This window comes from Hyperolius riggenbachi, chromosome 11, assembly GCF_040937935.1.
Source record: "Hyperolius riggenbachi isolate aHypRig1 chromosome 11, aHypRig1.pri, whole genome shotgun sequence".
Classification (NCBI taxonomy): Eukaryota; Metazoa; Chordata; class Amphibia; order Anura; family Hyperoliidae; genus Hyperolius; species Hyperolius riggenbachi.
The window spans coordinates 52950378-52962517 of record NC_090656.1 but is presented as its reverse complement, the minus strand read 5'-3'; the positions used below and the strand labels follow the sequence as shown (position 1 = coordinate 52962517).

The following is a 12140-nucleotide window of genomic DNA, read 5'->3' as shown; positions in this document are numbered from 1 at the left end:
TTACCCCAGACATCAGAAAATAAACACAATGTGGGCAACATGTCAGCAGAAAATAAACGCAATGGGCAACATGTCAGCAGAAAATAAACGCAATGGGCAACACGTCAGCAGAAAATAAACGCAATGTGAGCAACATTTCAGCACAAAATAAACGCAATGTGAGCAACATTTCAGCACAAAATAAACACAATTTGAGCAACATTTCAGCACAAAATAAACGCAATGTGAGCAACATGTCACCACAAAATAAACGCAATGTGAGAAACGTGTCAGCACAAAATAAACACAATTTGGGCAGCATTTCACTTGGAAAAAAAAAAGCATTTACTCACCTGACAGAAGTCTCCTCTCGCTCTTGGCCGGCCTCTGGCGCGCTGCTCCCAGGACCATCTTGCTCCTATGGCAACATGGCGCCCGAAGCCCTGTACTGGAGACACAAATTGTCTCCAGTACAGGGCTTCGGCAGCTATCTTCTTGTAGCCCTGCTCTGCCTGCCGGAGACTATGCAGGCTGGAGCGGGGCTGCGGGTAATGAACTGGCACGGCGTCTATAGACGCCGCAGCCAGTTCATACAGATATGGTGGTCAGAGTCCCGAGACCGGGATGTCCTGCAGCTAAAAGTGGGACGTTTCCCGGGACCTCTTGCAGCCTGGGACAGCGCCCCCCGAAGGCGGGACCTGTCCCAGGTAAAGCGGGACGTATGGTCACCGTAATAAAACCCACACATTTTATTGGTCCATTTGTTCCAGTTATTGCAACGTTTAAATTATGTCCCTAGTACAATGTATGGTGACAATATTTTTTGCGTTCATTTAGACTATATCACTAATTACAAGCCCTTATTTGCAAGAATAACAATAATATACCCTCATGACATACATATTAAAAAAGAAAAGTTGAGTCCCTAAGGTAACTATTTATGTATTTTTGTAGGAAGGGGTTAATTAAAGGAGATTTTATTTAATTTTATGTACATAGGTGTAATTTTACTATTTGGCCACTAGATGCCCCCCCCCCCCCCACGCACTTTATATTCCTGGTACTGTGAATAATGTACACAGGAAATAGTGTATGTTTTTACTTTTACTTTGTCAATAACCACCGCTTTCTCATTGATGCTGTTAATCACTGATTAGAAGCACTTTGATCAGTGAATGGGAACATGGGTTCCCATACACCGATCAGTCTTCTAGCGGGTAGCGGGAGCAAGAGCAACGGCGATCGCGGCGGGGTATGTATATTATATCACCTTATGACGGAGAGGAGGAGGCAGGGCCAGGAACTATCATTGAGGAAGCGGCCGCCAGCACTGTCTACAGGTAACACGAGCGGTAGCCGCAGGGAGGAAAGAGGAAGGAGGACGGGCGAAATGCTTCCATTAGGGCCCATGCCGCCTGAGGAAGCTGCCTCACTTGGTGTCATAGGCCAACCACCCCTGCATGTAACTTAAGAGCGTACACTATGATGACAGAACCGCATGTAGCGTGTGCGCTATTTAATACCATAGGTTTAGCGTACTTTAGTGAATCAACCTGTATGTCTGTTGTTGACAATATCATCACAACGCAGTGTAATGACATTCCCATAGGGCTATCATATTGTTTGCAGTGCAGCAGGTTCCATTGTGGTAAAGCAAAGCATGCTGTGCATTTACAGGGCAACCTGCGCATTTACAGTGGCAGTGAGGCATACTTTGATTGTACTGTATGCCTCTCTGTATGGTTGCACTGCAATGCAACCGTCTTTTAGACTCTGTTGTGTTGTGATCTTATCACCACTCATCCTGCACAGCGTGGATGGGATTCTTTTATTTAGCATGTTTTGGAGTTCTTCTTTAGGTCTCATTCACACTATGCGTATGGACTAACATGCACATATTGCAGCATATAGGTTGTATGTCATTTCCTAGCCTAGTCATTTTCTATATAGTCTGTGCTTGTTTCTGTGCACATTACCTCCTAGAGTGTCTGCAAAATGGAATCCCTTATGACACAGAGATGTGAATACCAGTATGTCCTTTGAGTTATATGGGCATTACATTCACATGCGCTGTGTTGCGTTGGTGCAGCTTGCATAAACCTGCATACAGAATTTGCATAATCTTGCAATAACTCAGAATAAGGGCCAGTGCACACCAAAAAGCGCTAGCAGTAACAGTAAGTCATAACATTTTAAATAACGTTGTAGTTACGTACAATAGATATGTTTAATATATTTGTAAACGTGATTTGTCACAGGCGCATTTATAAAATGTTAATAATCTCCGGGCACAGTTATAAAAAGTTAATAAGCTCCGGTGCCCTTTTTTCCTGTTCGACGCCCATTAAACAATATTTATTATGGGAGTGAATGTCCAGTAGCTGCAGGCGCCCTTTTTTCCTGCTTCCTTGGCCAAGACCCAGGTAAGTAAGAACCAGATACCTGGGTATAGAGAAGGTCTCGATCCTGCAGCTACCCATGTCCTCATGGCCCCGCCATTGCTGCAAGCGAAACCCCAAAAAGAAATCCAATAAGATCTGCTGCATTGCAATCCTGCTTTTCCATATGAGATGCAAAGAAGCGCCCGGTGATTGGCTGAACCTTTCTCCACCAGAAACAATAACACACTTCAATTCCACAACTTTGAAGTAGACAACCCTGCAACTCTTCATAAGATAGTTGCTGATCTTTTATGGCGTGTGAGCGCTATCTTCTGGTGGACAAGAACATTGCCAAGAAGTGTATGATTCCTGCCTGCCTGAGAAGAGCTGGTAACGAGAGGCGGCGTGCGATGTGTGCTGGCGTCACCTGCTGGAAAAACTAGAGAACTGCTGGAAACGCTACTTTACGTGCAAACGTGCGCCACCTAATGACAGAGAGCTGGGATTATTAGGCGAGATCTCTGCTCTGCTCTGCTGCTGCTGGTTTTGCTTCCGGGTGAGGAAGGATCATGGCGAAGGTACCGGTGGTGAAGGAGCAGAAGTATGACAGGCAGCTGAGGTACAGTGCTGTGTTCCCGGGGCAGATCAGGGCAGTGTTATGTTATACATTGTGCAGGGATTGCATGCTGTATTAGGGGGATGTATGGGCTGGGGCTTATGGACCGTGCACTGTGTGCTCTCCTCCATGTGCATTGTGTGTACTCATCTACTGGACACATCCTGCAGGGACTCTATGAAACTAGAAATTACTCATCAAATCTCTGAACCACCCCCCCCCCCCCCCCCCCCAGCCCTCCTATCTGATGTCTGTGTACCAATCTGTGGGATCTGTATAGGCCTTTTAGTTTAAAAGTTAAATAAAAATATAAAAACGTTTCATGTCCAAATTATATCATTTAGGTAATGCTAATAGTTCTGACGTAAGTTGCATGAATGATGAATAATGCATATTTTACACAGCTTAGAATTGGGCCAAATGCACTACCCGGCGACACTGATTTGCCCAGTTCTGTATGAAAGCCAGAATTATAATTCTCTCTTTCTACATTTTTGCTCATGGAGACACTGGTCACTATGAGGAGTGATGTTCTCTGATTTGTACATAACTGACATGTCTGTAAAAAGTGCGTCTAGTTTCGTTGTTGGCTGTTTCTTCCTCCAGGAAAGCATTGCCCCAGAGAATGGCTGAGAATACACGCTATACACTCATGAGACATGACTTATGCTCTATGTCTACCACCAGTAAACGCCCCCATTCTTAAAAGAATTGCAAATCTGCTGGCACTATGGAGTATAGAACACTGACTGCTGACGCTGTGGAGTGTATAACACTGACTGCTGGCGCCGTGGGGTGTAGAACACTGGCTGCTGGCACCGTGGAGTGTAGAACACTGGCTGCTGGCACCGTGGAGTGTAGAACACTGACTGCTGGCACCGTGGAGTGTAGAACACTGACTGCTGGCACCGTGGAGTGTAGAACACTGACTGCTGGCACCGTGGAGTGTAGAACACTGACTGCTGGCACCGTGGAGTGTAGAACACTGACTGCTGGCACCGTGGAGTGTAGAACACTGACTGCTGGCACCGTGGAGTGTAGAACACTGACTGCTGGCACCGTGGAGTGTAGAACACTGACTGCCGGCACCGTGGAGTGTAGAACACTGACTGCCGGCACCGTGGAGTGTAGAACACTGACTGCTGGCACCGTGGAGTGTAGAACACTGACTGCTGGCACCGTGGAGTGTAGAACACTGACTGCTGGCACCGTGGAGTGTAGAACACTGACTGCTGGCACCGTGGAGTGTAGAACACTGACTGCTGGCACCGTGGAGTGTAGAACACTGACTGCTGGCACCGTGGAGTGTAGAACACTGACTGCCGGCACCGTGGAGTGTAGAACACTGACTGCCGGCACCGTGGAGTGTAGAACACTGACTGCCGGCACCGTGGAGTGTAGAACACTGACTGCCGGCACCGTGGAGTGTAGAACACTGACTGCCGGCACCGTGGAGTGTAGAACACTGACTGCCGGCACCGTGGAGTGTAGAACACTGACTGCCGGCACCGTGGAGTGTAGAACACTGACTGCCGGCACCGTGGAGTGTAGAACACTGACTGCCGGCACCGTGGAGTGTAGAACACTGACTGCCGGCACCGTGGAGTGTAGAACACTGACTGCCGGCACCGTGGAGTGTAGAACACTGACTGCCGGCACCGTGGAGTGTAGAACACTGACTGCCGGCACCGTGGAGTGTAGAACACTGACTGCCGGCACCGTGGAGTGTAGAACACTGACTGCCGGCACCGTGGAGTGTAGAACACTGACTGCCGGCACCGTGGAGTGTAGAACACTGACTGCCGGCACCGTGGAGTGTAGAACACTGACTGCCGGCACCGTGGAGTGTAGAACACTGACTGCCGGCACCGTGGAGTGTAGAACACTGACTGCCGGCACCGTGGAGTGTAGAACACTGACTGCCGGCACCGTGGAGTGTAGAACACTGACTGCCGGCACCGTGGAGTGTAGAACACTGACTGCCGGCACCGTGGAGTGTAGAACACTGACTGCCGGCACCGTGGAGTGTAGAACACTGACTGCCGGCACCGTGGAGTGTAGAACACTGACTGCCGGCACTGTGGAGCGTAGAACACTGACTGCCGGCACTGTGGAGCGTAGAACGCTGACTGCCGGCACTGTGGTGAGCATATAACGCTGACTGCCGGCACTGGTGAGCATATAACGCTGACTGCCGGCACTGGTGAGCATATAACGCTGACTGCCGGCACTGGTGAGCATATAACGCTGACTGCCGGCACTGGTGAGCATATAACGCTGACTGCCGGCACTGGTGAGCATATAACGCTGACTGCCGGCACTGGTGAGCATATAACGCTGACTGCCGGCACTGGTGAGCATATAACGCTGACTGCCGGCACTGGTGAGCATATAACGCTGACTGCCGGCACTGGTGAGCATATAACGCTGACTGCCGGCACTGGTGAGCATATAACGCTGACTGCCGGCACTGGTGAGCATATAACGCTGACTGCCGGCACTGGTGAGCATATAACGCTGACTGCCGGCACTGGTGAGCATATAACGCTGACTGCCGGCACTGGTGAGCATATAACGCTGACTGCCGGCACTGGTGAGCATATAACGCTGACTGCCGGCACTGGTGAGCATATAACGCTGACTGCCGGCACTGGTGAGCATATAACGCTGACTGCCGGCACTGGTGAGCATATAACGCTGACTGCCGGCACTGGTGAGCATATAACGCTGACTGCCGGCACTGGTGAGCATATAACGCTGACTGCCGACACTGGTGAGCATATAACGCTGACTGCCGACACTGGTGAGCATATAACGCTGACTGCCGACACTGGTGAGCATATAACGCTGACTGCCGACACTGGTGAGCATATAACGCTGACTGCCGACACTGGTGAGCATATAACGCTGACTGCCGGCACTGCGGCGTACAGCACACTGCCGGCACTGCGGCGTACAGCACACTGCCGGCACTGCGGCGTACAGCAGTACTGTGTGTGTGTGTGTGCGTGCGTGCGCGCGCGCGCTTTGGCATGTGTGTGTGTGCGGTTGTGGTGTGTGTGCGCGCAGGCTTTGGCGTGTGTGCGGTCGTGGTGTGTGTGTGCGTGTGCGCGGAATTGTGGTGTGTGCGGTTGTGATGTGTGCACGCAGGCTTTGGTGTGTGTGTGTGTGCACGCAAGTGTGTGTGTGTGTGTGTGTGTGTGTGTGCGGTTGTGATGTGTGTGCGCAGGTCAGTCCGTGCATAAATACATCCTGCATTTAGTATATAGGATATGCTGTATATTACACGTTTTGAACCAGTTTTATACTGCTCTAATCTGATCTCTTTTTCTTATTGGGAAGAACGTGTTTTGTAATGATTCTGTTTGCCCCCCTTTGCCAGGTTATGGGGTGACCATGGACAGGAAGCTCTGGAGTCTGCCCACGTGTGCCTGATTAATGCCACAGCTACGGGCACTGAGATCCTGAAGAATTTAGTGCTGCCCGGTGAGTAGCAGCAATGTGAGCAGATCTGTAGTTCTATCTGTCCATTTGTTCTAAGGGCAGAACTTCGCTATAATGCAAATTGAATATGACTCGGAATTGGGTTATCAAATTCATGTCCTGTTGAGTATGACTGGCCCATGTCCCAGCTGCATACAATGTGCTGTATATTTCCATGCAATTATTTGACCATCTCTGTCTGGGACCGAAGTGCCAGTATGTCATCAGTTGTTGACCTTAGTCATTACTCCACCCCCTGGTGGCGTAGTCTATACACAGCCATTCATGTATAGCAGGGGTGGGGAACCTATGGCTCGGGAGCCAGATGTGGCTCTTTTGATGGCTGCATCTGTCTCACTGACAAATCAGTAGGGATTGATTCACTAAGCTACACTGCTCAAGCAGCACAGCTTAGTGTGACAGTGCAAGTAACATTTTCAAAGTAGGCATGTTACTGCTGCAGCATGCACTACTAACTTACTTGTGCTCTCCCCCCAAAACTAACAGCTGCTCCATTTGGCCCACTCTGGACCCTTTCAGATCCAGTGACTTTGTAGGACGAGATCCCTGCACTTTGATTGGCCCAATAGGCTGCCTGTCACTTGACAAGCAGCCTATTGGACCAAAGTGCTGGGATCGCGTCCTACAAACTGAATCAACACCCAAGTCAGCTAGCTAATTGTACAAGCTGTTAGTTAGTATTTCTCCTGTCTGGCTCTCTGTAAAAAATTGCTGGTGTTGCTGAAACCCAAGAGAAGATGAAGACGTGTCTGACACGGCGGATCAACTGTATACACATCACCATGGCAACTGGGACGTGAGCCCTCTGCTGCACATGTGCATTGTTCCAGTTTGAAACATATTGTATGGTTCTCAGGGAAATACATTTTAAAATCTGTGGCGTTTATGGCTCTTTCAGCCAAAAAGGTTCCTGACCCCTGATGTACAGCCTTCCCTCCAGTCAGAGTTGTGTACTGTTTTACATGTTTAACTGAAAAGGCTTACTGCAGCATAAACAGGAATGATGAGGCAAAAAATCCTAAAGCTGGGTGGGTGAGAGTTACTAATAACCTGTATGTAGCTTATAGTACACCTGAAGTGAGATGAGTATGGAGGCTGACATTGCCTGGCCGTCCTGCTGATCCTCTGCCACTAAAACTTGTAGCCATAGACCCTGAACAAGCATGCAGGTCAGATGTTTCTGACTAACGTCTGACTGGATTAGCCACATGCTTGTTTCAGATGTGTGATTCAGATATTACTGCAGCCAAAGAAATCAGCAGGAATGCCAGGCAACTAGCACTGTATAACCTCCTGCCGACCACCTAAAGCCGATCAGCGTGTGGAGGGTGGCAGCCCGAGGACCACCTAACGCTGAAAGGCGTCAAATGCGCACGCATCTCTAGTGGCGATCGTCTATTTACATTGTACAGCACTGCAATCTACGGCAGCGCTGTACAGGTGACAGCCCTGGGGAGGCACAGGAGCGATCTGTTCTCATAGGCTAATGCCTATGACAGCCGATCGCTGTCATTTGTTGGCGGGGGGAGGGAGGGGGGATAGTTAAAAAGAAATTAAAAAAAATAATAATTAAAAAAAAAAAAGTTAAATTTTATTTTTAAAAAAAGGACATTTAAATTTATAAAACAAAAAACAAAAGTCTGCAGCAGCGATCAGGGCCCACCAACAGAAAGCTCTGTTGGTGGGCAGAAATGGGGACAAGATTCATTTGTGTGCTCAATTGTATGGCTCTGCAGCGAGCCATTAAAGCCACAGGGCACCAATTAGTAAAAGATAGCCTGGTCACTAGGCGAGTGTAACCCTGTGGTCCGTAAGTGGTTAAAAAAATAAATATGGCAGCCTCCCTATCCCTCCCAGTTCAGATGTCCTGTAAGGATGCTTTCTCACAGCAGAGGTTCCTCATCTCATCTACAGTGCAGCGTGACCGTCGGGAGCAGCGGATTCTAACGGCGATTCGTCGGGAAGCGGCGGTTTACTGGACCAGCACCCTCTGGTCCTTAAAGAGAAACTCCAACCTAGAATTGAACTTTATCCCAATCAGTAGCTGATACCCCCATTTTACATGAGAAATATATTGCTTTTCACAAACAGACCATCAGGGGGCGCTGTATGACTGATTTTGTGCTGAAACCCCTCCCACAAGAAACTTTAGGACCGCGGTACTTTTGTCAGTTTGTTACAATGTAACAAGGTTCACAGACAGGAATTAGCTGTTTACAGCTGTCTCTAACAGCCAAAACAGCATGCAGCAGCTACATCACCTGCCCACAGTAAAAATGTCACCATGTAATAAATGTCAGAATGTAAATCGGGCAGAGGAAAGATTTTACAATGAGCAAACACTGACTAAATTATTTATACATAATTATTGTAAAAATGAAGCAGTTTTTTTACTACATTATTTTCACTGGAGTTCCTCTTTAAGGGGGCAGAGGGTGCTGGTCCCGAAGTGGGTAAATAATGGCCCGTGATTCTGTTGTGGGCCTCAAAATGCAATTTATTTGTTAGACAGTCCCATCAGTGATAAGGTTGCCACTAACTGTACAATCTGTTTCATCCAATTTTACCGAATCTATGAAGTAGAAGGCTAAACTGATTATATTGAATGGATAATTTAGGCAGTTACCTTCTATTACATAGAAATGGTAAGATTGGATGAAAAAGATTGTATCATTAGTGGCCAGCTATATATCCCAGACGGTACCAGATTCACTGGTTAGACTCATCGGTGAACTCGCTGTCCTGTATCCCTTGTCATAGTGAGCTTCCAAATACAGAAATGTGACAATTTATCTTTTAAACACCATGAAATATAAGCCATTTAATATTGTGCTTGATGTCATTGTTTGATTTATGGTCTTTTCCCCAGGCATTGGTTCATTCACGATTGTGGACAGCAATCTGGTCAGCGGAGAGGATGTTGGTAACAAGTAAGCGATTGTTTATAAGTTAAAGAGTACTTAAAGTGAAAAAGACAGATCCTGTCATGGCAAGCTCTGTCCTAATGATACAGGACTAAGGGGGACCCCAGGGTTAAATACTTACCTGATTCGACGTATTTCAGGCAGGTGATCGCCCCGCCCACCTCAAAATTGTGACAGTTTTTTTCACATTTCATCCAAGGCTCTAGCCACCTCCCTCTGCGTTGCTGTGGCCCGCCCCCAGCTCGGCAGCCGTGGCCTAATTGGTGGCTGCCAAGCTGAGGGTGGGACACGGCAATGCAGGCAGAAGTTTCCAAAGGAGGAGGGAAGACTGTAAGTCAGAGCAAATGTATTGATTTGAAGACAAACCTTTTTATTGGGGCTCTCACCTTGTCCCCACTAGCCACAGAGTTTCACCGCTCTGTGTTCTCCCTTTTGGGAACTAAATTTAAAAACCACTGAGCAGGGTGCAACCCCCTCTTATTAGATGGGCAGGTCTGAACTCCTGCAGAGATCTCACCTGTACAGTCTATAAAGCCAGTAGGTGGTTGGCCCTGTGCCTGTCTTCACATGATTGAAATATCAGTTTTTCATTGGACTGTCCCAGGTTAGAATCAGTTTTTCATTGGATTGTCCCAGGTTAGAAGGACTCAGTGCATGCTGTAATATTAATTTGTTTTTGTTTTGTTTTTTCCTTAGCTTTTTCCTCACAAGAGAGAGCATTGGGAAGGTACGTCACAGTATTTTTTGCTTTTGTCAGCAGAAATTTTTGTTAAAGTGAACCAGAGACGAAGCACCCACATGTATTTTTACCATATATATCAGTGGGAACATTAGAGAAACCACCTACCCTGCTCTCTGTTTCATTCTTCACTGCGCAGCCTGCTTCTAATCAGCCCTGATAAAATCCCCGACTGAGCATTCAGTCTGGCTTTGCTCAGGAATCCATTATAGCTGAGTCTGTCTTCTCTGATGTCTTTTCAAGTCCAAGCCTGCCCCCTTCTGGCTCTGCTATAATGACTCAGCTATAATGATTCCTTAGGAAAGCCAGACTGAATATTCAGTTCAGGGATTTTTATCAGGGCTGATAACAAGCAGGCTGAGCATTGAAGAGCAGGGTAGGGTTTTTCTCTAATGTTCCCACTGATATATATGGTAAAATACATGAGGGTGCTTCGTCTCTGGTTCACTTTAAGCTGGTGGTAGTGATATGAACCACTTCTCCATTTCTTCATTCATTCTTGTGGTAAAACATGTGGTGAATGATTATACAGCCGTATATTGCTGTCTAATCCATGCATTACTGTCTAGCTCTGTGTGATATTGGGATATTGCTTTAAAGGGAGGGTTCACGGTGTAAGTAAAAAACCGCCGCCTGTGCAGTACAGCCTGGAGGACATCTGATGACGTCAGAGCGATGGCGAGAGACGCACGTTGGAGCGCACAAGAAGCCCGACCTGGAAGCCGGCCTGGCCAGGTCGGGTAAGCCATCAGAGAAGACTGGAAGCGGCGTCGGGGCACGACCTGCCTACCTGGAGGAAGCTCCAGGTAAGTGGAATAGTATTTTTTTTTTTTCTTACACCATGAACCCTCCCTTTAAAGTGTAACTGTCGGGCATAAAATCAAAAATCAATTCTTTATTTTTATCTGGTAAACAAGTAATAGGGATGCTAACCAGGCAATCCAAAAGTTAAAACACAAACTTTGGTACACAAAAAATTAGTGCAGGGCATGCTGGGTTGTCCTTTTTTGCTGCTCTACTTCCCCTCAAACTTAAAGGGAACCTAAACTGAGAGGGATATGGATGTTTCTTTTTAAACAATACCAGTTGCCTGGCAATCCTGCTGATCTATTTGGCTGCAGTGGTGGCTGAATCACAGACCTGAAACAAGCATGCAGCTGATCCAGTCTGACTTCAGTCAGAGCACCTGATCTGCATGCTTATTGAGGGGCTGTGGCTAAAAGTATTAGAGACACAGGATCAGCAGAAGAGTCAGGCAACTGGTATTATTTTAAAAGGAAAAATCCATGTCCTCAGTTTAGGTTCCCTTTAACTAATGCAGCCTGATTGGCTGAAACCTCTTTCCCTGCTTTTTTCCCCTCCCACACCTCTGTTCCTCTCTGATTGGCCAATATTTCTCATGCTGAGACAATGCACTTTCTATAGTGAAGGGCAGGCAAATCAGGCAGAGGAGAGTAAGGGAGGAAATGACATCAGGATTGGCTTCAAAATAGCCACAGTTAATATGGGAAATGCTAAAAAGGATTTTCTCTCTTTTTTTTTTTTTTTTTTTTTTTCTACTGTAGAAAAATCACTAAAATCAAAACGTGGACAGTGCAATACATATGTTATGTAAGTAGAGCAAGTATTTATCTACTTATGTATGTGTTTATTTTTTCTGAGATAGTATGGCTGACAGCTCCTTTTTAAGCTGTTGGTAATGATGGTGGTAATGATATGAATCTCTGCTCCATTTCTTTATTCATTCTTGTGGTAAAACACTGGTGAATGATTATACAGCCGTATATAGCTGTCCGATCCATTACTATCTAGCTCTGTGTGATATTGGGATACTGCTTTAAAGAAAACCTGAACTGATAATTAAAAGTCAAAATAAGCATACACAAGTCATACTTACCTTCCATGTAGTCTATTCCTCAGTGTCTTTCTCCTGTCCAGCGTCCTGTTTGTTCACTGTGATCAAGGGAGTTTTCTGTCCTCCATTTTGAAAACGGCCA

The 12140-nt window shown here is 47.0% G+C and overlaps 1 protein-coding gene across 1 annotated transcript in view; it reads left to right on the top strand.

Annotated features, from left to right (window-relative positions):
- Window positions 1–2877: 2877 nt before the first annotated feature.
- NAE1 (NEDD8 activating enzyme E1 subunit 1) overlaps window positions 2878–12140 on the top strand; it is a 67919-nt gene continuing 58656 nt past the window's right edge. The window contains exons 1-4 of the mRNA XM_068261825.1: window positions 2878–2979; window positions 6359–6462; window positions 9350–9410; window positions 10101–10131. Coding sequence (XP_068117926.1) covers window positions 2930–2979; window positions 6359–6462; window positions 9350–9410; window positions 10101–10131 — 246 coding nt within the window. The 5' untranslated portion in view covers window positions 2878–2929. The remainder of the gene's footprint in view (window positions 2980–6358; window positions 6463–9349; window positions 9411–10100; window positions 10132–12140) is intronic.